The sequence below is a fragment of the Sapajus apella genome, unplaced genomic scaffold (genome assembly GCF_009761245.1).
Source record: "Sapajus apella isolate SASKATOON/1434 unplaced genomic scaffold, GSC_monkey_1.0 scaffold161, whole genome shotgun sequence".
NCBI classification, from domain to species: Eukaryota; Metazoa; Chordata; class Mammalia; order Primates; family Cebidae; genus Sapajus; species Sapajus apella.
This window is the reverse complement of record NW_022437101.1, coordinates 1,327,178-1,354,264: the sequence shown is the minus strand read 5'-3', so window position 1 is coordinate 1,354,264 and position 27,087 is coordinate 1,327,178. Positions and strand designations below refer to the sequence as shown.

The 27,087-nt window shown below is 46.9% G+C and overlaps 1 protein-coding gene across 7 annotated transcripts in view; it reads right to left on the bottom strand.

Moving 5' to 3' along the window:
* The window catches only part of WDFY4 (WDFY family member 4), a 310,404-nt gene that overhangs the window by 33,664 nt on the left and 249,653 nt on the right, over positions 1–27,087 (bottom strand). For all 7 annotated transcript variants that reach the window (XM_032266899.1, XM_032266904.1, XM_032266901.1 and 4 more), the window contains 4 exons: positions 7,247–7,289; positions 5,655–5,774; positions 2,954–3,071; positions 2,151–2,260 (listed from right to left, as the gene is read on the bottom strand). In XM_032266899.1, coding sequence (XP_032122790.1) covers positions 2,151–2,260; positions 2,954–3,071; positions 5,655–5,774; positions 7,247–7,289 — 391 coding nt within the window. The remainder of the gene's footprint in view (positions 1–2,150; positions 2,261–2,953; positions 3,072–5,654; positions 5,775–7,246; positions 7,290–27,087) is intronic.

The following is a 27,087-nucleotide window of genomic DNA, read 5'->3' as shown; positions in this document are numbered from 1 at the left end:
CAAGCTAAGAGGACTGCATTTGTGTCACTTAAAAGCATGGGCAATTGGTTCTGACCCTCTCACACTGGTGTAGACCAACTCAAACGAGTTTACCTGGTCACCAATGGACCAAACTGGCTAAAATAAGCTTAAACCAGTGATTAGCTTCAAAGTGGCCATAGCCCAGACATCCTCATTGGTTCACAGCACACCTGTTAGGCCTGGCTCATGCTAAGTTGGAATACTTTGATGCACTGCAGACTGCCTTATATTAGCTTAAACCAGAGGGGACCAGCCTGGACAAGTTCAGACCTACTCAGATTAGATCTGGCTGATTGCAGAGGGAAGAAGGGAACTAACAGTGATTGATCACCTAGGTAGCGTCAAGCCCTGAGCTGGGGGCTCTCTCCACATTTTCTCATTTAATCTTCTCAACTGCCTATAGCCCAGTGAGATGTGCATAATTAACCCTCATTTCCAGAGGTAAAATAACTTGCAGAAGATTTTGTATTTATTAAATGGCAGAGCTGTGATGTAAATCTCGCAGCCAAGGCTGTTTCTATTTCACTCTGTCTCCTCCCGATGTGAAAAGATCCTTAGAAACAGGTAGAGCTGGTGTTCTGGGTTTAATGCAGCCTCCTGAAGGGGCAAGGGGAAACTCTGAAAGTATCCTGAACATTTGAACACTTAAATTCCCTGGATAGAAACCAGTGGTGGAATCCATCACTATCATCATCAACGGTGAACATCATTTCTTGTGGATTAATGAGCAACATCTGGATGGGATTCCTGGCATGGGGTGCAGCTCTGGGACCATTTGTTCTCCAAACAAAACTTACTTGAAATGCTTGTTGCCTGAGAAAGGCTCAGAGAAAGCACACTTATTATTTTTGAGTGAATTTCCAGGGAGAGGAGGTTATACAATGTCTAGACAAGTTATGCCGTTAAGGGGAGAGAAGGCTGTGCCAAGAAACAAGACAGGAGGGCATTTGTTCCTTATTTAGAGAAAGTAACCTGACCTTGCCTACCCATTCCTGCCCCAGGGCTCAGAGTCAGCTTTAGTGCTGACGCAGGGTGGCCTTTGGTCTCTCAGGGTCAAGGTCTTCTGAGTGACCACAGTGACCTGGCTGGTAAGGTCAGACCCAATGCACAGTTCTTAGGACACCCAGGCTTTTCTGAGATGAGGCTTAGGTGTCAGAGCAAGTCTGTGTGTTCAGTGGCCTGTTGCCCACCCCAGCTTATGCCTTTCTCCCCAGTGGACCATTGCAGGATCTAGATCTGGGCAGCCCATACACTCAGGCCCTGTGCTATCTTTATTTTAGAGTTAGCTGAGCCAGCTGGCCTATCTGAGGATTCTCCCCATTCAAAAGCTGTGCCCCTGGGATAAGGGGTTCCTTGGAAGCGGAATCCCAGTGTTGGGTTTGTGAGGGGAAGAGGGGAAAGGAGCTTCTCAGCATCTTCACAGCACTGCCCATGAAAGACCCTGTCCCAGAAATCCCACACGCCTTTGACACCATCCCCACCCCCCAACAACACTCGGACACCACACTGGCCACGTACAGTACAGGGGGCCCAGATAAATTTAAATTTCATTTAAACAACCAATAATTCATAGTTTACTGGGAGTTCAAGTTCAACTAGGCATCCTGTATTTTTTTTTAAAACCTGGCAACCCTAATCTGGTATAATGGTCTGTTGGCGTATGGGTAGTAAGTTAGTTTTGTTCTTCGAAGCCTTTCAGTTTATACTTGGTATAGATTTATGCATTCCGATGTCTTGAGTCATATTCTTTTCATTGTTCCTTCTTGCATTTATTTTTCTAATCCTTGACCACCTGCCTGTCTAGTCTCCAAGCTTCCTGTTTTTTTCTTTTTCCACTAAATCTTACTTATATCAAATCTTTTTTCATGTCTCATTTCTTAATTTTTAGAATCATTTTGCAAGACTTTGTTGGGCAGATGTGCAGGTGTAACTGAGGAAAAACAGCCTGCCTTGGCTGGAGGACCAGAATCCTGGAGCCAGCGACAACTGGGAATTATTGGCTAATGACTGAGTTTTTAGCAGAGGTGTTCCATCTTGTTCAAGCCCAGGTCTTGGTCTGTGTGATACAGCTCTGTGTGTGTGTGTCTGTGTATGCATGTGCATGTGGACGCAGAGTGGTGAGAGCTCACCTGCAGAGCGCAGAAGGCCTGGGTGAAGGGTGGCATCCGGACCAGGTAGGAGGCAACAATGATGGCTGAGGAGTAGTGAGTGTAGTAGTGGCACTGGACAGTCATGTCTCCTGCAACAAAAAACACATGCTTGAGGTCTGCTTCCCTACCTGTGCTCATGTGTGGCAGATAGTGTGCTACACTATGTTCATAAATGGCATTTAAAAAATACATTCATTGAAGTTTAGGAAGTGAACAGACCTAAAGAAAAAGATTTAAGTCATACGAACACAGGTGGCACATGAATGTGGCAAAATGTCTAAAGATGACGCGCAGATGGACAAAGTTTGAGAACTAGAGTCACAAATGCAGGCTCTGCTGTTTAGAGGCAGTGATCTTGAGCAAGTTGCTTAAACTCTCTGAGTTTCATTTTCCTTCTCTATGGAATGGACCACTGCTCATACCAACGCAGGTTGGCCTGGCCCTGACAGAAAGTGCTGAATGAACATTAGTTCCTTCTGCCATTGCCTGCCCCTAGGTATGGAGTCACTGCCTCTTAACATCATACGTCTCCAGGCAGGCTGCATGTTAGAATCCCCTGGGCTGTGCCACACCACAGACTTATTTAAATCCAAATTTCTAGAGGTGAGACCTGGACATCAGTATTTTCTAGAAGCTCCCCAGGTACTTCCTACAGCCAGGTTAGAGTCCTCTATGCAAATGTAATCACTTGTAGGCTAGGTGACCACCTTAACTCTTATCAACGATCATTTCAGGGCATCCAGGTGAATAACACTGCACAAAGAGTCAAGCTGAATACTCACCTTCAGTTTTCTCAACTTCTTTATACCTCTGGATAAATTTCAGCTTCCTTTCCTTGGTCTGAGCCCCCATGGGCTTTGAAAGATCCCGGAAAGTCTTTGGATTCGCCAAGTTCAATGTCTAGAAGGCAGATGTGCGGCTGGAGTTAACTCCCCCGACCCACTTGTGCCCTGGGAGCCACACTCTTGAGTTTTATGGTTCTCTTTATTGGTTTACTGTCATTTGGTCTGACCCCTCTCTGGTGGTTAGCTGGCGGGCTAGGGTTTTATGGCCCCAGAGCCAGTGATCCACAAAGACTTAAAAAGGGAGAGATGAAAAATAAGAGGAGGGGAAGACTGAGTTCACACTCAACCTGTTCCAAGTTGACCCAAATCAGAACGTGGCCACCAGTTACTGAAAAGACACTTTAAAAGAATTCCTGTTGTCTATGAGGCACTTGGCTTCTAAACTGCATAATTTACTCCAGTAGTTCAGAGTCCTTGCTTAGAATCAAACTGATTTTATAGAAAGTTAGAAGTCATCTGTTTGGGGAGGAAATGAGAGGAACTTGCTCATTTTTCCTGGAGGCCCACTCCTTTCTGGGCAGTGAAAGCATGCTGTGACCGCCCCTTCCCTCCCTTGGAATACACTGCAGAGGAAATTGGACGAGTTGCAGGGCCAGGTTTTCTGGGAGACTTTTTCTTTTAATGTTCTGTGTGTTAACAGAGGAGCCAAGATTTTCTGGGGTTTGCATTTCTTTATAGGAGGAGGTACCTGTGTATCTCTCTGTTTTCTTTTTTCTGAGATAAGGTCTCACTCTGTCGCCCAGGCTGGCATGTAGTGGAATGATCCTGGCTCACTGTAGCCTCGACCTCCTGAGCTCAAATGATCCTCCCACTTCAGCCTCCCAAGTAGCTGGGACTACAGGTGTGAGCCATCATGCCTGGTAAATTTTTGTATTTTTGACAGAGACAGGGTCTCACTATGTTGCTCAGGTTGGTCTCGAACTCCTGGGCTCAAGCAATCCTCCTGCTTCGGCCTCCCAAAGTGCTGGGATTACAGGTGTAAGCCACTGTGCCAGGCTCATAACTGTTTCTTTCCACTAGTAGTGAATCCTCAAAGGTCCACTGGGGGCCCAAGTGTCACTATCTCAAATGCCTGCACAAGCCAGGGGGAAGCAGGTGCAAGGGTGAGATGGCCCCTCTTAAGATCCCAGTGAGTGCTGGAGGGGACACACTGAGACCCACATTCAGCTTCAGCAACCTCGCCAGCTCAGGAAAATGCCTAGTTGCCAGGTCTCATGGTTTTCCAAAAGATATTGGAAATCCAGATTTTTTTAAAGGAGAAATCCCCTAATTTTTAAGTGTTGATAAATAATCAAGATTTTAAATACCCAGTATGACCTAAACAAAAAGACCTTCAAACCACCCTTTGCAACATGTGAGTAGGTTTTGTGTCTGAAGTGCCTCGGTCTCTGATGGACCATTAGTGCACTATGCAGTAGCCAGTGCTAGTTTCCCTGCATTAAATGTCTTAAGACGGGATGGGAGGTCACAAAGGAATGAGTCTCCCACACCCAAATCCCGAGGGTCTGCCATCCAAGCAGCCCTAGGTAGGACTGGCCAGGCTCATCTGAAAAGTGGCCCAGCCACCTTGTGTGCTTTACACACGGCCCAGCACCTCTCTGGGTGGCCAGGGCCCAGGTGGCCGGGACACTGCTCCATAGCTTGGCTGTCCCCACAGGAGCACAGACATCATCCTGGTCCTGCCGTGGGGTTTTTCTCCCCCTTTGTTCCCTGCCTGCTGGGGCCCAGGGGTAGAGGCTAAAAGAGACGAAGGGTCTGTTCTTGCCATCTTGCCATCAGCCTCCCCTGTCAGTACACATGTCAGTCCAGATCTCAGAGGAGGCCCAGACGCCAACATCTCTGTTGCTGGACTTAAGCTACAGGGAGAGTGGCTTGTTCTTTCTGTGTGTCTGTATCTCTGTGTGTGTCTCTCTCTCCTTTCCTCCCCAGCCCCACTCCCTGCACACGTTGATTTTAGGAACAAATTCCACAGCCCACCTCACTTGTAACTGCCTCTCCCCACAAGAGCTGACCCTTGGCACCATCTTGGTAGATGGCGTCAGGTGCCTTCACTGTGAAGAGTAAGCCAGGAAGCCCCCTGGGGCTCATGTTAGCAATTATGCTAGTGGTGTTGATCATTCCGCAGGTAGAGCCAGGACAGGAACCTGAGCAGCCAAACACCAAAGGCCAACACGGGGTTAAGAGATCTGAGGCCAGGCACGGTGGCTCACACCTGTAATCCCAGAACTTTGAGAGGCCAAGGTAGGAAGATCATTTAAGGTCAAGTGTTGAGACCAGCCTGGACAATGTGGTGAAAACCCATCTCTGCTAAAATACAAAAAAATTTAGCTGGGCTTGGTGGTACATGCCTGTAATCCCAGCTACTCAGGGGGCTGAGGCAGGAGAATCGCTTAAACCGGGGAGGGGAAAGTTGCAGTGAGCAGAGATGGTGCCACTGCATTCCAGCCTGGGCAACAGAGTGAGACTCCATCTCAAAAAAAAAAAAAAAAGAGATCTGAGCTTCAGCAGCCATTAGGCTCGGGTACCCAGGTTCACGTGATGGAAACTCCTAGCAGAGGTTCTGCATGCTGACTGAGGGTCTCTGTTATAGGGGTCTAAAAGTCTGAAGGCAGCTGTGGGTTCTACAGGAGGACCTTACCTCTGAGGTGTAGTCTGCAAGGACCCAGGGGAACACGGGGTACTGCATGTAGTCACTGCAGGTTCTCCCAGCCACGGTGTTGAGGTACATGAGATACTCAAAATTGCTGATGTCCCTTTTCTGTCAAAAGAGACAGAAAGAGGAAAAACCAAACACGTTTGATGCTCCCCCAAAACCAGGGGTTTCACCCTTGGGCCTCAGCAGCAGGCCCTGGCTCTGTGGGTGAGGACAGGCCTCCGGCCGTTCGGTCACTTCCTACACATCTCATACATGAGCTGGCGCCAACTCAGGACCCACCCACGAACAGAGGCAAGTGTATCTGGGAAGCAGAGTCAGCCAGTAAAATGACCCAATGCAGTTCAGCATCCACCACCAAGGATAAAAGATTTTTTTGTGTTAACTGTTGGATGCAATACTCAGAAGTTCACTAAAATCATAGCACATATGCTGTGGGTGAACTGATTGCTGACCTATTAAAGGTAAGAAAATAAGCAGAGGGGCCATGGCAGTCCCAGAGACAGAGGCCCTCACTCCCGGGCTCGATGGTCTGGCTTCCTCTGGGACTTTGAGAGTGCCCGTTCTCTGTCCTTGCCTGTTGGGGTGATGCTCACTCTTAGGGGCCCTCTGCCTCCAGAGGAACAGTCATAAATGGAGACAGGGCCTGTACGGGGAATAAAATCCACCAAGGCCGCCAAATGAGTGAGCAATGCAATATAGCTGTCATCTCTGACAGCCCCTATATGCTTAGGGGCTCTCCTTTCCTCAGCCTGCTCCTTAGGAGAGGATTTTGGACCTGGGTGACTGAAATCTACTTTCTCATCCCCCAGTCTCTACAACTGCCTCTCTTGGGGTCTATTCCTTTCTCTGAGAACCCTGGGCTGAATGTCAGCTTGTCCAGGCTGGGAGCCACATGTGTATTCCAGGAACAAGAAGTGACACCCATGCCCTGCCCCCCATGTGGCTGTATACATGTGTATCTTCACAAACAGGGTGTGTGTACCCACTCGGAAGCATCCACAGTGTACAGGTGTGCATGCACACGTGCACACACACACACACACACACACACATATATGCACATTCCCCAGCTCTGACTCCAAAGTGTAAGACTCGTCCTCCATCACTGAGATCTGGTCTGGGAAATGTCTGCGAAATTTTGGCAAATAAATAAGATCCCCACCAGGTGTGGTGGCTCACGCCCGTAATCCCAGCACTTTGAGTGTCTGAGGCAGGTGGATTGCCTGAGGTCAAGAGTTAGAGACCAGCCTGGCCAACATGGTGAAACCCCGTCTCCACTAAAAATATAAACATCTGCTGGGCCTGGTGTCGGGCACCCGCAATCCCAGCTACTTGGGAGGTTGAGTCAGGAGAATCACTTGAACCCAGAAGGCAGAGGTTGCAGTGAGCAGAGATTGCACCATTGCACTCGAGCCTGGGTGACAAGAGCGAAACTTCATCTCAAAAAATAAATAAATAAATAAAAACAAGAAAAAGAATATCCCTTCTTGGTTGATCCACACACTTCCTCTGGGTCGCTGGGGCCTGGGCCATTCTCTGGCTTGCCTTCCCTCCCTCTGGAGGAGCCATTGTACCTGCCACTTCTGCAGCATGGTCCTGTCAGAGCCGGGGTATCTCCTGTGGGACAGAAAACCATGGTGGTGACCAAATATACCAAGGCGAACAAGAAAAGGGGAGAGGTGGCGCTTGCCTGGGCTTCATGGGGCCAGGGCGTTCGGGAAAGCTGCAGACTTCCCAAATCCCACAGCAACTCTCAGCTGCAGCACAGGGAGACTGCCGTCCAGCTCTTCCAGCCCCACCCTGACCTCTGACGGTCAGGCTCTTGCAGTCACTGTCCCTGCTCTGTGATGCCAGAACAAGCGGCTGCCTCAAGAAGTCCCAGGGGACATGCAGCCTCAGGCTTGGGGGCCTGCCTCACAGCCCATGCAGCATTTCCCTGCCGCATCTTGGCCTTCTTTGCCCCTGCCCCAACCTCTTTGCCCCTGCCTCTTTTGCCATGTGGATAAAATGCAAACAACATGGAGGACCATGAAATATGACATAAGAGTCTCCCAACTGCCTCTCCTACTCAATAAGTGTCCACAGTCACCAGTTCTAGTGTGTGTTCCAGAAGAAATGTTGTACCCATATGCCTGCCTATATGCCTAGATAGTTTTTTTTTTAAAAACTTCAATCATACATGGGATCACATGGTACACCAGGGTCTCCATGCAGGCTCCCTTGTGCTGCCGCAGCCCTGGACACCGGCTCACACTGCACTTTCGAAACCATCTCTGCAGCTGCCGGGCAGGGTCGCACAGCTGGACCCTAACTGATTCATTGCCCCAGTGACAGGCTTTGTTCTCACAACTGACTTTTCCAGGGGCACCTTTTGGCACATGCCTCTGGGATACTTTTGTGAGTGTATCCATGAGAGGTTGCTAGCTGTGGTGCTACTGGGTTAAAAAGTATGAGCATTTTCCATTTTGCTGCCTATGGCCAAATGTTTCCTTCAAAAGGCCGTACTAATGTGTAAGGCTAAAATTAAAGCCTTACGTATCAAACGAATGAAGTCCCATTGTGGACTGCCCTAGTAGGAAAACGGGTAGCAAAATGCAATATTGGAAAGGGTGTGGGGAGGAGCCCTCCCTCTCCACCTGAAATGTCTCTTCTACGTAGCAGGGATTGCAAAGCCCAGCTCCAAGGTGCCCCTTGGGTCCTTTTCCAGCTGTTTCTTCCCCTTCCCCATGAGACTCTCCTCTATACCCAAGATAGGGTCTTTGCTCAAGATGCTTCACTATACAAAGCCAAATCTTATTTCCTCGCTCCATGCATCCTCTCTGCCATAGTCCTGCTCAGGCGCCCACAGACCTGGTCCCCACGTACGCTCTGCTCCACCTGCATGGTCTGTGTCAGGACCCTGCCGAGCTCAGTCTGGACAAGGCCTGGCTGTCCGTGTGTCCTGTGGGGACAGCGCCTCTTCATTTTCCCATCGTAGCCCTACCGTCACATCTTCTGTCCCGGGCTCTCTATCCCTCTGCATTCAATTCTTTACTTGGTAGATTTTCCATAAGCAGAAAGCAACCCCCAGGCTGGGATTTACCTCTTCATCCCTAATAGAGAAGTCATCCATCTGGGCCATGTATCCAGGCAAGCAACACCCAACAATAAGCAGAGGCAAAACATATTCCAATGTACTGCTTTAGCTTGCAAAGGGTCAAGTGAAGATTTGGTTTTCCTGTTTTGTCTGTGATTCTGCCATCCACCCAGTTCTGGAGCGCAGGCTGCTCTTAAGGCTGTAGGCAAGGGCAGAGCCCAGGCTGGAGACGGTGAAGGTTGTGGCCTTTAAAAGGACCTGTGCTGAGCCCTTTAGAGCAATGAGCATGTGGAGTTGGCATTGCCACAGCCTGCTGATCTTGCTACTCTGTTTTAGAAGTTGATGGGGGAATAAGAACAGAAGAGTGAAAACAGAGGCGCTAAATGTGCCTGTTAGGGTCCAGGAAATGAGATTCGGCCTCTGATCCCCTCTCTTTCAGACATGGTTCTAGAATTTTGCTTGTAGTCATTCGTGATGTTACAATCAGGTGGAATGGTGTACAGAAGAGAAAGGCATTTCACCATCCCACTCCTCATTTCATCAGTTATGAACTCCAAGGAAGTTCCATCATTTCTGATACCATCAGAGAAAGACACCATTACCAGCAGTGCCAGGACACCTAACCAAACGTGAGTTCTATTTTTAAAATATTGTTTTAAAATCGTATTAATCTGAAGGTGATTACAGAACTCTCAAAATGATCTATGTGAATTTTGCTGGTATCTGGTGATTAGTTGAATGTATTGCTTTAAGAGTTAATAAACGGCATCGCCCATCATCCATCATTATCATGTAGGTTTTAGATTAAACAAAATGTTGCAAATGGCTATTGGCTTTCTAATGTGCTTCTGAAATCTATGGGAGGCGGCCTAAGAAAGAGCTCTGTCTGTGAAGTCAGGGACACCTGGATCCAAATTCTACCTCCACCACTTAAGTGGGGGTCCCTGGGCTAGACAGCAAGCCCCTCTGATGTGCCATCTCATCCTTGCAACACACTGGCTACACCCATCTCACAGGAGCATGGGAGAGCAAGTGTGACCGGGGTCTGGGAAAGGCTGGCATTGGTGTGGGCACGGAGATACTCAACAGGCATGGTCCTGGTGATGTTGACATGGTTCAGGAGCAGGGGAGACTCTTTTCCACTCTGGGAGGAAGAAGAGTGCGGTGGCAGAGTGGGTCCTGTTTCCGGTCAAGACCCTCTTGACACTGCCAGTCCCCTTCTGGGTGACCTTAGAATTGTGCAACCTGGGAACCTGGGCACCTGCTCGGTCAGCCCAGTGGACACAATTCTGAGGAGCTCCTCAGGGTTTGCTGGGGGACTGCACTGAGCTACAGGACAAGATTGGGGCTTGTGTGCAACTTGGGGTGGAGCAGAGAAGAGCAGAAAAACTCAAACGAAGCCATCGAGGATTCTGGCAGTTACCCGGCCTCGCCTCATTGTGGCCTCGCATGGGTGGACACACAGGGGACATCACATCACCCTTTCAGTCCCTTCCCACCCAGGACAGGCATCCATCTCTGCCGGATGACTTCAAAGACGGAAAGATTATCTCCGCATCATGACTTCGTGGCTAGTTCAAGTTCTTTCATATTTTGAGGGGTAATTTACGCCCATGCTTCTGCATCCTCTTTTTTTTTTTTTTTGAGACAGAGTTTCTCTCTTGTTGCCTAGGCTGGAGTGCAATGGCACCATCTCGGCTCACCGCAACCTCCACCTCCCAGGTTCAAGCAATTCTCCTGCCTCAGTCTCCCGAGTAGCTGGGATTAGAGGCATGCCCCACCACACCCAGCTAATTTTGTATTTTTAATAGAGACACGGTTTCTCCATGTTAGTCAAGCTGGTCTCAAACTCCCAACCTCAGGTAATCTGCCCGCCTCAGCTTCCCAAAGTGCTGGGATTATAGGCATGAGCCACCGTGCCCAGCCATGCTGCTTCGTTTTTAACCAAATTTCTGTCCTTTACCCCCTAGACAAGCTTCAGAAGCTGGAGCACTGCTGCCATGTGGCCCTAGGGCCTTCCCTTCTCCATGCTGCACAGCGTCAGTGCCCTTGACTTGCCTTACAGTTCTGCTTTGACTCTTCTCCCTTGGGCCAGCTCCACCCAACCAGCACCTCCACCCTACGCTAAAACCAGGCCCCCAGAGCAAGTGGAGTAGAGGAGGGAGCCAGATGCATGATCCAAGAGCTCATCCTCCCTGGGGGGCTGGCAGAGCGTCCTGCGGCTGGGCCTCCAGATATGGTGGCTTAGCCCCCAGACCAAAGGTTCTCAGCGAAGGACTCATCTGGCTAAAGGCTGCACTCTCTCAGCCCTGGCAGGAGTCTGGGGTCTCTGCCCATCCTCTTGCTCACCTGGCACTAGGAGGCTGGTGTAGCCCTAACATGGCAGACATCTACAGAGGGCCTGCAGGTTAACCTGGGCCCCTGAGCTAATGCAGACACATCTCAAAATCCTGCCGCCACTCCAAATTCTCCCATGTTGTTTTGCCTATTTGCAAAACCAGTTTTGAGGACATGGTAAAATGGGTTATTGAGTGACTGAGGGATTTGATTCTTGAATTAAGAAGCTCTAGGCATACACAAGTCAAAATGAGAAGAAAATTCACTCATCTGGGCAAGCTGGAAACCCAGGCCTGCTGATGGATGTGGGCTATTTCTCAGGACAGGACAATAGTTTTGCTTAGCTATTGCCAGGGAGACTCCCTGGGTAGGGAATGCATAAGCTGGGGAGATGCTGGGGGCAGAATGTGGGAGGGGCAGAGCTCTTCAGTGAGAAGCCAAACACACTCCTTCTCTCCCCATTTATTTCTCCTAAGAAGCAAATCTGAGTCAACTTGGACTCTACTTTTCAGACCATGCAATAGGTCATTAGAAATCCATGCAGAGACAGACGTACCCTTTCAAACCAGAGATACCCCCCTGGACTAACAGCTTGCTGACCCTCTCTGTTAAAACTTCCTATCTATCTTCATTTCCCTAACGTGGAAATTCTACATACAGTTCTAGACCTAACAAAAATAACAGTTAATTGTTTAACCCATTACAAAGTATGAAGACTTTTTGCCTATTGTTTAATTTCCACAAAGGCCCAATGAAGTCACCACGAATTCCATTTACAGGTGAAGATATGGAGGCATGGGACAAGGAGGTGGTGTACAGGCCAGGGAGATATGAAATGCACCATTGGTGTCTACGCTAGGTCCGGCGCAGAGCAGCCACTGTAAACACTGACACAGTGACTGTTCAGAGCACCTGCCGGGATCAGACCTTGCTCCAAGTCCCTGACGCTGAAGAAAACAAATGCAAACAAACAAAAATCTTCATCCTAATGCATGAAAAGCCAGTTACCTGACAAACTCATCAGTGACCTATATTTGTCGGCATGACATTAAAAAATGAGCATTAATAAATTGACCAGATTGTTATTGTGCAACCATGCCATAGTATGAGGCTATAAATAGTTAAAAAATCTGAAAGTTGGCCAAGTGTCGTGGCTCATACCTGTAATCCCAGCACTTTGGGAGGCCAAGGAGGTCAGATCATGAGGTCAGGAGTTTAAGACCAGCCTGGCCAACATGGCAAAACCCTGTCTCTACTAAAATACAAAAATTAGCCAGGCATGGTAGTGGGCACCTGTAACCCCAGCTACTCAGGATGCTGAGGCAGGAGAACTGCTTGAACCTGGGAGGTGGAGGTTGCAGTGCATACCAGCATGGGTGACAAGAGTGAAACTATGTCTCAAAAAAAAAATAATAATCTGAAAGTTTATACAATACAAAGTTATTGCCAGTTGCCAAAATTGTGAGTGCTTTTAATTTTCATAAGGTTTTATATACTTATATTTTAAAATGTATTTATCTTGTATATTTTTGTCTTTTAGATATTGATTTTATTCTTGCTTATGTGCTTTATGATTTTTATATTATTTAATTTCAAGTTTAAATTATGTATTTATAATATTTTAATTAGAAGTATACTAGGTAGTAGAATTTGTGGTAATTTTTAATTTTTTAGACATGTTCAGTCACAAATTTATTCATTTGCTATCTAAATTAAATTACATATTTTATTTTTTGGACTTATGGTAATGTTTATATATTCAAAAATGTTATAATTAACTCTCTTTTATTTAATAAGATTTGTTTTTATGTCTAAATTGAAGTCATTTCATTTTGCATTTTTTGTACTTTTCAAAATTTTTACCACTTAAATTTAATTTTGGATTTGAAATTATTTATTTCACTTCTTTGCTAATTAATGTATTTTCTAATGTATGACTAAGTGGAAAAATTTAGAGCATTTAAATTTCTTATTTCTGTATATACATCTTCTAATTTTTCTTCAATGCTTTATCATCTGCATAATAATTTTCATACTTATTTTGTTTTGCTCCTTTCTCAATTTCTGGAAATTTAATGTAAGAAAAAAACTGAAAAATAAAAGACCGTAGATGCACAAATAGATTAATTGCAGCCTTATTCATGACAATGCCAGGCCGGAAACAGAAGGAAAAGCAAAGCACAAGACTCGCTGCTGTGTGTTCATTCAAGATGCAGATTTCAGAAACTACACATCAGCATTTAATGACATACGATCAAGTGGGAGAATATGATTATAGGGCTGTATGATTTTATCAGTATTGTAGCTACTCTGATTTAATAGTGGAGAAAAGGTGCAAAGAGAAAGAAAACAGTAAGAAATAATTAAATTCAAATAAACAGATGAATGCCCTCTCAAAGGCAAAGAGCAGAAAAAAGATACTTGCACAAACTGCAAATTAGAAGAAAGTGGATTGATATTTTGTGAATAATATTAAAGTGAAATATGTGTCCAAGAGAAACGTGTGTCTTCTTCCTTGTGTAGCCAGATCCCCCTGCCGTTGCCATGGACAGGGACTCTGCCCCAGTTCTCTAATGCTCTCCCGCTGACTGCTGGGTGAACCCGAGGAAAAGCCCAGATGCAGGAATCACAGTGGGTGAGGCCTGGGGGCAGGCAAGCCAGGCTGTTGGGAAATTTGAGTTTCTTAGAGACTCTTTCAGCCTTGCGTCTTCTCACTTTGCAGGCTGGCGTCAAGACTATGCTAATGACCTCTAGGTCCCAAGTTTCTTGTTGCCTGGTGACAGAGTTTCGCAGTTGACTCGGAGAAGCTGAGACTAGCAGGGTAAGTTTTGTTCTGGTGGTGGCCCGCGTTTATCAATTTACTTTAACTCTGCCAAAAAACTGCTTGGATCTCTACTTTTTCTCTTCCTCCCTTCCTTAGAGTAAGCAGCTTTGGAAATGCCCGTTCTCCGAGTATGCTTTATTTACAAAGCCCAGACACCAGCTAATGCATTATTTAGGAGGGGAGGAAGGTTCCCTGAGCCCCAGCCAGGAAGGGCAGCTAGCTGGGGCATAGTGGGTGTCCACAGGGGGCAGGGCCTGGGGGGGCAGGCGTGTGATTCAGTAGGGCTTTGGGGATCACACGGGATCCTCTCTCCAAAGTCTGGGTCTCCATGAGTGTTTTTGCTGCTCTACAGGCAGGTGGAGATGTGTTTGAATTGCTTGCTTTCACCCTACCAGTCACACCTCTAAGGAAACTAAACTGTGAGGGCCTGTTCCTGCAGGAGGGTGGAGTCCAGCAGAGCAAACCTGATTACTGCTTACTGCAATGGGGCTTGGAGAGCAATCCATGTTTTAAGAAGTCTGGTGGTAAACTTTATCTACAAGTTACCCTGAACATTAGAACCCACTAATGAGTGGTTAAGCCATAGGCTGAGCTGGGCCTTGAAAAAGGGATTCTTCATGGGCCACATGGAAACACACTCCTCAAGTCCCAATTTTTAGGACAGATACAGTGGGAAAAGGCAGGCTTCACTTAGAGTCGTTGTGACTCCTCCTAAGTTTCTCAGCCTCTCTGAGCCTCAATTGCTGTATTTCTCTAGTGGAGATGAAAATGGACATGTCAGGTGGTTGTGATTTATTTATAATGTTTGTAAAATGCCTGGCCTGTAGTGGGTGGTCCACAGAATCTGTATAGAAACAGGAACCTCATTTTAATGTGCTAAAAATTAGGTAGCGTTGTTGCTTTGCAAAGGGTCTGACACATAATAAATTCTCAATACATTTATCAACATCATGTATGCTACGTGAACCAAGTATGGAATAACACTCCCAGCCAATGAAATGGGGACTCGGAAGGGTTAAGAAACTTGTGCAAAGTCAGGCCTAGGAGGACAGGGCTGTGACAGGCCTGTAAACTGGGCTGATCACACGCCTTCTGGGTTTGAGCCTCAGCCTCCAGGGGAGATGGGAGGCACTGAGACAGCTGCTGTCCACCCTGCAGGGCTCCTGAGCCCCACGGTTGTCTGGAGACCGGCTTGTTAGCGCCTGGCGCTTGTGCCTCCAGCTTACTCTTGGGCCTCCAATGGTCTCTCACTGTTGCCCAGCGTCAAGGGTGACTTCAGGCGCTTTCTCCCTTCCTATCAGCAGAGTGATGAGAGAGTGAAAGCTAGGTGATGTTTCCACGTCTCTGAAACCGAAGAACACAAGGTGTGCAACTGAATCATGCACATGTCTACTCTGCTGCCAACCCCATCACCAACTCTCAGCCCATCACCAATGCAATTCACTGCCAACTTTTCAGCTTCTGAGCTCCCCACCAGTCTCATATATGGAACTCACCTTAGCTCCTAGAGCTGGGTCTGATAACACAAGAGTGCTTCCTTTTTGGGGAGGGATGAACCATAAGGATGGGGCTTGACCTGGACTAGGAAGAAAGTTTCTCATAGGATCTAGCTCAGCTCCCTCCAGCATCTGCAGAACATGATGAGTCAGGAGCTTCCTGGGCAGCCAAGAGAGCCACAGTCACCATTGGACACTATAATGCCAAGCGTGCATGGAAAAGCCAGATGGCAGCTAAGTCGACGGGAAAGGGCACCAAGCAGATGCTGGCTCCAGATGAGGTGTGCGCCTTTGACAATATCCTGGGCGTTTCGTCTGTGAAGTGGAGTGGCTGGATTAAATGAGATGATGCATGTGAGGCACTTAGGTTTGGTCCTGGGCAAAAGGAAGGAAAGGATACAGGAAGTGCTAGGGCCCTCTAGCAGTTACAGACGGCTCTTGAGTTTTCTCTTTGCCTGGTCCACGTATACAACATAGAAGAATGTTCCATCTGCTCTGCTTCCACCACGGAGCCTGGATCTGCATGGTCCCTCCTGCGCCACGGCCTTCAGCACAGACTCCCCTCCTCTCCTGCCTGCAGCTGGCCTGTCCCCATCACTCTCCTTCCCTCCCTCTGCTGCTTCCTCAAGGCCAGCGCTGTCCTTCTAGAGGGCCTTACGTTGTCCCCTATCTGTGAGCACATGGCCCAGCTCGTGCTGCCCCTGCCTGGCTCTTAGCCCTCCCCTCCTCGCCCTCTGGCTTGCACCCTCTTCCTGTCAGTTCTTTCCCAAATCCTTCCATGTGGCCTCTTCTTAGCATTCTAGTTACAGCTCAGATGTCACCTTCTCAGAAAGAGCTCCCCACCCACCTCAGTGTAAACTAGCAACGTCCCCACCAATATGCTCTTTCTGACTTTGGCATTCTCTGTCTCACCATCAGCTATCGTTTGCAGAGCATCAACACCAACTGCAATGCTCCTTGGGTTCTCTCTCTCTCTCTCTCTCTTCTTCTTGATTTGCTCTCTCTTGAAATGGTAGTTTCACAAGAAACACAAAGGTATAGCCTTGCTCACTGCATATCCACTGACCTGAGCCACAGTACACTCCAGTAAGAATTGTTGGACAGATGAGTGAATGAGGAGACTGGACTATAGCAAGCTCTAGAGATTAAAAGTGAGTAAAGGCATAATGATATCTATACGTAGCTATTATTATATTTCTTTTTCTGTAATCACTAGTAATATTTTTAATAATTTGTCAGTGCTTGAAAGGTTGCAGAGACTTTGTGTTTGGGAATCAGCAAAGATTGTTCTCCAACTCTTCCACCTGAAATTCCTGACCAGTGGGGAGTGGCCCAGAGCAGCTGGTTTAAGGGAGGTGACGGAGACTGTGCTGTCTGGTGACTCCACCAGCTTTCTCCACCAGCACCCGTCACTGGCGGTAGAAGCCAGATGACTGTTTGTTGAGTGCCCACTGCACACTGGTCACCTAACATTTTTATCACCTTATTCACTCTTCAAACAACCAGCAATTGACCAATCCATTTTGCAGAGCAATAAACTGGGCTCAGGTGTCTCACGAGACTAAACCTGGGTTGGCAGTGAAGGGGAGTGGGGCTCAATTCCATTTGCCTCACAGCTCCCATGTTCCCTGCAGCCCACCCACCTGCCTTTTTAGGCACAGCAGGAAACGGACAGCTGGCATGACTCACATACAGGTGGACGTCCTATCTGGAAGCTGCCGGGGCGATGTCCTGTCCTGAAAACATCATTCTCAACTGTCCTGGCAAGAGTTATGTCTATTTACAAAGTCCTAAGGAAAGGTGTCTGTCTTGTTGGGAACAGTGTCGAGTGCTTCAGTCATGATTTCTAATAAACCTGATGTAGATTCAAGGAGGAAAAGGAAATCTGAATTTAGGAAAAGTTTCTACAGAAGAAATTTAGGATTAGACATTGCCGCATTTCCTGAAAGACAAGGGCCTTCCATGCAAGCAATGAGCCCAAACTCCCCGTTTCCTCCACTAACTGGAAGCATTCCTTCAAAAAGTAGGCCACAGTCTTCCCACAGTCCTTCACGTCTGGATGGAGGTTGCAGGGAGAAGGTTCCGCTGCTGCTTGACGTATCCTCCCCACATTGCACCACTATACAGCCACCCGCTCCCAGCCGGCTATGTGTTGTTTATAGCACGGCCCTCCATGGCTGGCTGAGGGTGGGCTGGCTCTGAGAGAGCATCTCTGGAGGGAAACAGGAACACTGCCCCGGGCTGCCTGCTCCTCCCCCTTCTCAGTGGCCACCTCTTGCACGCTGCTCTGTGACACCATGAAGAGCCCACAGATGACCCAGGATGCACTGGCTGCCTCAGATCACCAGACTCTCCACCTGTTGCCCAATCCCTGTATCTGCAGGGATGGGGACAACCTCCATCCGCAACTGCCCCAGGCAAATCTGGATCCAAAAAACCATCATCATCACCACCCTGTCCCCTCCCGAATTCAGGTAATAGGAAAGTGGTATCGTGTGTGTGTGTGTGTGTGTGTGTGTGTGTGTGTGTGTGTGTATGTGCACATGTGTGTTTGGAGGGTGAATGTACATGCATGTGTGTGAATGTGTGTTTGTAACTTTGTTTCCTGGTTAGAAATAGATTTTATATCTATTGCAGAGAATTTAAAAACTATGTAGACATATAAGAAGGAAAGTAAAAGGAGCACAGCACTGTCACCGCCAGAGCTGTGTTGCTGATGTTCTTGGCTTCTCTCCTCTTTTCTATGTGTGGAGGCGTGCATGCGCTAGAGAACAGGGGGCTCATGCAGACAGATGTATTTTCACCAACATGACATCTTTAGCATATTGCCTTTTGACATTTTTGGAAAACAATGTTTTGTTTTGTTTTAGTTTCTGTTTCTTATTTATTTCGTTCTATGATTATATTACACTGTAATTATTTAATCAACTGTCTATTGTTAGATATTTGGGTTGTTTCTATTTTTTTTTTAATTTTTACTATTTTAAATAGCACTCCCATAACCATGTTTACATCAAAAGTCTTGCTCTTATTTACTAAAGGAAGATTCTTAGAAGTGGCCTCCATGTGTTCTCTGTAGCCTGGTCCTGCCTCTTCCCAGGGTACCAGCCATCTCTTTGCTTCATCCCGTCCCTCTGCCTTGGCTCTCATCCTTCTCCCCTTGGCCTAACCCAATTAAAGTGACTTCAAATTCGATGCTACTGACCTGTCCCCAGTCCCCTAGTGTACTTGTTCTCAGGATCAAACAATCCATGGTGCCATCATCTGCTTCTATTTGGAAAGCATCCCTGTCTCCAAGAGGGTACACACTCAGGGACCAACAAATATTTTATGTGCAAGTGACAACCTGAGTTTTCCCAAGGGACCTCTCCCTTAAAACATATTCATGTTCTGGAAATCCTTTAACAGTACATATAAAAACACTGTGGCAAGTTGATTACACAGCAACTGACTATCAACTATGAAATCTGGGACGAAGCTGAGAGCTGAGATCCTTCCTGAGGGCATGGGAGTCAGAACTGACCTTCTTGAGCACCTAGAATGTATCTATTCAACAAGTATTGACTAAGGGCTTACTCTGTGCTAGGAACTGAGATGGGCAAGTGGACAAGACAGACCATGTGTCTTGGAGTAGGTGGGGGAGGAGAATAGGGGACAGATAGTAAATGCAAGCATAACAAGTAATGCATCATAAACTACATGTAGATCCCAGGTGCTATGGAGGAGAAGTACAGAGAAATAAGGGGCATCAGTATGAGGGGGAAGGTCCATCTACATTATTAATAAGGGGTGGATGGAAGAAGAGGTGTCAAGCCTGCTGCCATAGTTTGGGCCCTGAGTGTCCACAGGAGGCCAAGGCTGTTAGCCCAGCCAGAAGAGACTGTGGTGGAACAGCTGCCTGGGAGCTGGGCTTGGGACAAGCAGGGTGTGAGCTGCTTATCATCATCCAAGGAGAAAATGCTAAGTAGACAGTAGGCAATGTGAGTCCAGAATTGGGGAGCGAGGTTCAGGCAAGAACCAAACACTGAGGAGTTGTTAGTGTATAGATAGTATTTACAACAATGAGACTAGGTGGGCTCACCAAGGCAGTGACTGTAGACCAGCATAATGAGTGCAGGCAGAGAAGAGGAGCAGGGGCTTGACCATGGCCCTCAGGGGGAACTTGGCAGAGGCAGCCTCTAACCCAACCAGTCAACTCTCTCCCATGCCTGGGCTATTTCCACTCCCCCCTGATGTCCCCACTCACTGGGCTGCAGTATGTGGTCCAGGACATAGTAGCTTCCTGCTGGAGCCCAGAGGCTATGAGATCAGCCCAGTTCAACTCCATGCCTGGTACCAGCCTCAGGGCTGGGTTTCTCCTGTTTATTTACTTATCTTTTATTGTGCCTTCTCCCACCCTCCCTTTCCTCCTTCCTTCTTTCTTCCTCTGTCCTTCTCCACTCCTTCCTCTTGTTGTCCATCCCCTTTTCTCTGTAATGAGGCCTTTCCCCTGGATGTTTCCTCCCTCTGAAATCTCCCTGAATCCTCACTTCCTCTGATCTCTGCTCAGATATCTTCTTTTGAAAGAGGGCCCTCCTGGCCACCCCTTTCCAAAAAAGCACATCTTCCATTTCCCTTCTACTCTCTTTCTCTTTCTAACATCCATCACACCTATCATGATACTTTACTTTTGCTTGATTCTTCTTCTAGAATGTGAGCAAGACCTTCATTTTGTTTGCTGCCTGGAACAGTGCCTCATTCATCATAGGTTGTCAGCAAATACTGTTGATGAGTAGATGACTTCAAAAGGCCATGGGAAGTTCAGCTGCATCCTTAGAGTGGACCCTCAGCATTCCCTTTCTCAGTCATTTTACACCTACCCAGGTGGTAGGCGGTCAGCAAAGCTGCCACAGAGCTGCGAGCTGTCCTGCAGCAGATAGGGTGCCACAGTGGACTTTGGGTCGTGTTGACAGTAGGCTCTCACTAGAACTAGAGGATGTGCTGTGTAGAAAGAACTCCATGGAGGAGATGCCCCAGCATGATACAAGGGGGCCTGTGCAGCTCACAGGAAGAATATGTCCTCTTGTCCCCCAGAATAAATTAACTGAAAGCCTGAACTCAGGGGATGGGGGTCACTGTCCATAAGGGCACTGGGGTGCAGGGTCTAAATGGGGTTTCTACCTGGCTGGCACCTGGAGCCCCAGCTCCACAGTTGGTCAGCTATGCAGTCCCATCCATGCTGCTGCCTCCTGGGCCAACCTCCACCAACACAACACACACACACACACACACACACACACACACACACACACACACCCCTCACAGCCAAAGCCTCCAAGGACCACACGTTCCCCTCCCCCTGACCTTGGGGAAACAGCCACTTTTACCTCCTCTTTCCATGAGTGCAAGCTGAAGCTTGTGGTGTTCAGGAGACCATCCAGGGTCATGGGGAAGGAAAATGGGGGGCTGGGCACACCCACCACAGCCAAAGCCCTGGTACAATCCCCCTGCCAAGCCACTTCTCTGAGGCCCAGTTTCCTTATCTGTGGGAGGAGATGAGCTGGCAATAGCAGCGCTTAAAACACATTGGGTAGAATGGAATCACTGCTCACCTTATGGGCTTTAAAGGGGCCAGGTCTGCCTTGGTTCTTTGGCTTTTGCTTCTGTTGAGGTTGGTTTGTGTGTTTTGAACCCAGGGTGGAGAAACAAGGCATTTCTAGTCTGTTAAACTAATCATCTTAATATTTTATTTTAATTGTAAGGCACCTATTCCCTTTTGTTCCTTTAACAAATCCAATTAAAACAGAGTACATCCAAATTACAAAATAGATGCTATAAAACCAATAAGAAATCATAATCTTTTGTTATTGGGCCATGTGACCTCCTGGGAACTTTTGCTCCAAATAAAAGTTGAATTCTTATTATCCGCTAGGGGAAAGGGGGGAGTTTGACAGCTAACGGCTTTCCAGGCAGCACACGTGCAGAGCCGAGCCGGTGCTAAGGATAGAGAAGTAAATAATACTAGGAGCAGACAAAGCTATAAATGTGTAATATCCCAGGAAGACACTTAGAGCTGGGTTGATCAAATTAACCAGATAACTGCCAAATGAAGTGAATCTGAGAATTTTTATACAGACACTTTGTTTGCTGCTTTACAGACATGGGGGTGGAAGTTTTGATGTACTGGGAAGAACATTTCCTACAGCAGTGCTGGAATAAGGCAGCTGTGCGAGCCCAGACAAACTCCTCATACACACTCCCTTCCCCCGCACCACCCAGAATGGGAGGAATATTCCTACGACAAAGGAGAGTGGTGTGGATGACTGAAATGACAAAGAAGAAGTCACTTTATGAAGACATGGGCATGATGGACCTCTTAGTGTGGGTCTGAGGATGTGTGTGGGCGGGGGCAGGAGTGCAGGGGAGGCATCATTTGACCAGCAAGTGGAGATGACCGCTGTTTGGCAACAGCAGAAGTAGCTTACGAGAGTTTAGGCTTTCCAGTGAGCTCACATAGTAATCAAACTTCTGGCGGTCTGCATACAGCAGCCCCTGAGACAGGGGTGCTATAGCAGCCCACAGCCCTCCAGGGCAAAAGAAATCACTGCCTCTCTGACGAGTACTGGGGAATGCAGTTGGCCAATGTTCCTGGGCTATGCTACGTGAAAAGCCTGTCTTTGCACTCTTGACTTACACTCCACGTGGCAAGGCGTCCACACTGCGTTAATCCTGCAGGGACTGGAGGAGCTGAGGAACAACCAGTTCCTGCCTCCATTGCTGCCCACGGACACATGACCATGAAGTGAACTGGCTCACAGCATTATGTGTGCCCCATAAACTGTTTCTCTTTCTCTCTTTTATTGTCAATTTCAAGATCAGTTTAATGACTCCATTAATGCTATTAAAATATTATTAACATTCATATATGTACATATTTAGATATATGCCCACTATATATGATACATCTATGAAAATGAGCATCCTACATGTTGGCCTCTGGGCAGTAGAGTGAGCAGGCAATGGGTCACACTGAAGTGATTTCTTCAAGGACCTTATTTGCCCGTGGTTAGTTCTTCCAAAAGGTCAGTGGGATATCTGCATTACTGAACCTCTGCAGGGACTTTGGCTAAGGCTGGCTCTCTGTTTCTTCACTCTGTTGAGTTGGCTGGTTGCTTCAGCCAGAGTGCACACCATTCTTCATTTAGCAGACTGCCTGGGGGTGGGGGGTGACATTGCAGTTCTCAGGCCAACCCATGCCAAATTAGAATGGACTTGAGCAAGTGTCTCATCACCCAGAGTTCTGGGGACTCCTGACATTCCTTGGTTCCAATGCCAGAGATTCCAGCAAAACCAGAACAGCCTTCTTGAGGCATGAAGCCATGGAGGGCCAGTGGCCTTCCTTAATTTCCTGTGCCTAAGTGGGTGTGGCTTTCAGCCTGAGAGTCATAGGTTTCCAGAATGGCTTCTGCTTCTTGAAGGCAGTGGGGAAGAGCAATGTACCCCCAGGATGAGGCATTTGCCACTGCTGGAACACAGGCAACAGAGGGAGGAGAGAGACAGGTGGCACGGTGTATGGAAAGATTATACACCAGCTTGGGTATCAGACACATCAAGGTTTGACCTTGGCTGTACTCTTTGCTGTCTGTGTGACCTTGGGAAAGTCACTTAACTTCTCTGAGTCTCAATTCTCTTATTGCAAAAATAAGGTTGATATTTTGCATGGTTGCTCTGGAGATTAGATATACATGAAGGGCCCAGCAGTCTGTTTGAGGCAGTTTCTTTGGTACCATGAATGAATGATGGAGAGAGGCTCTTGACGTTGGCAGTATTTCCAAAATTGATAACAGAACCCCCCTAAACCGTGGAGTCCCTGTAAGATTCCAACCCCTGCTTCTACATCTCTCTCCTGCCATCATCTTCCCATCAGCTCTGCCCAGCGTGTGGTGGAGCTATTGCTGTGAGCTGCACCATCCTCTCTGCACCTCTAATCTCTCCTTTTCTGGTAATCTGTCCTTCTGCCCACAGGGAAGCAGGGCTCATGTTGGGGCAGTTAGTGGAAACAAACTAAAGCACTTTATGTTTATACCCCCAAGGAATCTATATCCCTAAATCTAGGTAACACTGCAGAGCGAGTAGCACAGCACACAGTTTCTGGTCCAGAATGAGCAGTGGACAAGTGGTAATTCTCCAACCTATGTCCGAGTCAAAAGTTAGTGCTGATTTCGGAGGCCTGCTCAGAGGTTCCCAACACAACCATTACACACACAGGACCCACCATGACAGCACAGGTCTCCACCTCCCATGGACTCCATCTGTGAAGATACAGCCCCGCCTCTCTTTAGAAGGAGGCTGCCTATTCTAGAAGGGGCAGAGGACACAGGGAGTGACCTGAAGCCACTCGGGAGGTCACAGCTAGGTGAGCTGGGCTGTTACATGCACAGTAAATATGAGGGTTGGGAGAGAGAACAAATGCACTTACTTTTGAATGAGTGAGCTGTTGAGGGAAGTTTTCATCATTTCCTCTTAAGAGATGAACCACAAGCAAAGGATATTTGTCATCCACATGACATGAAACCTCCTATAAAGCTAGTCCCAAATACTGGCTGCGAAATGGCAGTGACTTTGGGGGTTTCAGTTCCATGTGTCTGTCCTGTATCTCAACGGATCAGTTGAAAGATTGAAATTACTATTGTGAGATTGTATTAGCAAGCTATTTAGAGATGTTAGAGATATAGAAACAAAATCAGTCTTGCCTAAATGTAGTCAAAGATACATGTGTGTGAAGCAACAGACAAATTCTAGTATCATAATAACAAGGGTCTTACAACTGAAAATGCTTGCAAATATTTGGATGGCATTAATATATTGGTTGCCATTACTTTTTTAATTTAGATATCCATGGGGTGTCCTACCATGCTGTTTGATTCACAATGACTAGAGAGAAAAAATTAATTAGAAATTAAAGTAAAACCAACAGATCCACTTTTTCCAAAGTATAAAAGCCAATTGTACAAGAACAAAAACACCCAGTGTATTTAGAAACCTCTTAAATTTGAGCTTCTAAGCTGTTCATGTGAAATGAAATCTATTATCCATCTAGCAACACATAAATGCATTCATTCATCTGTGTAGTCACCCCTCTATCTGCTTATCTACTTATATCTTTCTCCCTGTAACTATTAGCTTCCCTTGTGTGGGATGATCCTACTCTGACATTTCAAGAATTTTATGAATTGATAATAGGATATCTAGCCAGTTTCAAAAAGATGATCCAAAGATCATCTGTTTCTCCCTTTTTTTGCCAGTTCTTACCCTGGGCAGGAAGTGGCTACACAGAGTTGAATAACACAAGGTGTGTCCCTGGTCTCTGGGGGCTCTGAGATGGGGCTTCTGGCACTGGGTCTGCTTCTAGTAGTACTGGGCAGCTTAGGGTGTCAGGATGGACCCTGAGCCATGCAACATACTCTGCCTTCTATAACCGAGAGCAAGGGTCCCTGCCAGGGCCCCAGGGAGAAGCACAGAGAGGGTGGAAGCTCACCGTGCCCCATCTGGCCCTGGGGCACTGCCTCAGGACCCAGGCTTGCTGGGGAGGTGAAGTACATTATCCCAGTCAGCCCGCACTTTACCCTGAGGTGATTAATGGGCAGGCTCAGAGCCAAAGGGCCCTTTGAAGAGAGGCTCCTTAATGGAGGAGTTCTTTGTATCCAGCTCTGCGTTGCTTCCTCATTACCATTCATCAGAGCTGGGAGGGCTTCTCCTCACAGTGTGGGTGGGCTGTGAGCAGCAGGAACAGCTGGGCCCAACTGGCTGGATCTCCCGTCTGCTGGAAGGACCCCTTCCTGTCCAGGATTCTCTCTAACCCATGCTCAGTGTGATTAGCTTCCCTGAGCTGAATTTTATCTTAGAGTGAAAGAAAACCAAAAGGCGGCCCAGGTTTTGGATGTTCAGGGGAATCTCGTGACCAGAATCAGTGAGGGTCTAGATTTGAACTATTTCAACTTGAGGGCCAGGTCTGTTTACTGTTTATCTATATTGCCCAGAGGTTTGATATATGGTAGGCACTCAATATGCACATACAGTGAGTGAACAAATGAATGAATACTTCAGTAAGCACACGGACATAGCTTAAATCAGTCACAAACGACTAATACCGACCACAGACAAATGGAAATTTACTAATTGTTTATGCCCATGGGATAGGGTTGCCAAATATAATATAGGACTATGCGGTATTTGGGACATATATATACTAAAAACTATTTGTTGTTTATCTGAAGCTCAACTTTTACTGGGGATCCTGCAATTTTATTTGCTAAATCTAGAAAACCTACCATGGGGAGAAGCCATTGATAAACATCTCAGATGAGTGCATAGGCTTCCGTGATCTCAGTTCATCTCTTTTTAATGAAGATTTCAACTCAAGCACAGTACACCATTTTTCTGACATGCCAGCTTGTGAACAGCTCTTCCCTGTGGTACACAACATCCCCCTGGCAACACACAAGGGAGGCATACACATTGGACCACAGCAGTGCTCAGTTGCTACCTATTTGGATGTCTTTCCAGGGGTAGAAATGGGTTGTGTGGGGTTGTATCGTAACAAAGTCACAGACTTCCAACGTGGGACGAGCCAGCAGGCATAGTGAGAGGAACAGAAGTAGAATATGGAGTCCCAACTGTTTTGTAAAGTTTTTTTAAAAAATGATTTTTTAATATGTCTACAGTAAAATTGCCTCTTTGTGCACAGTTCTCTAAGCTTTAACAGATGTATAGATTCATGTAACCACCACCACTGTTAGGGTGCAGACAGTGACATCACCCCAGAAAACTAATGTGCCTTTCCCTTCTAGTCAAGCCTTTTCCCCACCCCTAATCCCTACAACCACAGATCTGTCCTGCACTTAAAGTTACGGATTTTTTAGAAGGTCACATAAACGAAGTCATTCCATTCATGTAGACTTTTGAGATTTTTTTTTTTAATTAGGCAAAGTGCTTTAGGGTTCATCCAAATTGTTGCATGTATCAATAGACTTTGTGCTTAGTAGTATTCCATTACTACAGTCCTCACTTTCCACAAGTGATATGTTCTAAGACCCCCATTGAATGCCTGAAACCACTATAGTATACTATGTTTTTCCTATAGGAAAACATGCTTATGATAAAGTTTACTTTATGAGTTAGGCACGGTAAGAGATGTACGACAATAATTCATCACAAAATAGAACAATTTCAACAATATACACTCACAACTTCACAGATAAAAGATTCATTCTTGCTGTAGATGTTAGCCACCTCAACATATGATTTATTTTCTTTCCCAAGTCAAGAACTTTTACGTTTTCACTTAAAGAAAGCACGTTAAGGCTTCTCTCCCTTTGGCATACCTGAATTGGCAGCATCACAGTCACTATTAGGACAGCTACTAAGTGACTAATGGGCAAATCGTGTTTACAGACTGGATCCACTGGACAAAGGGATGATTCAAGGTCCGGGTGGAATGCAGCAGGGTGGCCTGAGATTTCCTCATACTAGTCAGAACAGCAAGCAATTCAAAATGTATAAATTTCTTATTTCTGGAGTTTTCCATTTAACATTTCCAATCTGCAGAACTAAACACGTGGAAATGGAAACGGCAGATAAGGGGAACTACTGTACAGTATTAGGAATCAACCCACTGAAGGACGTTTATTATTTTTCTGTTTG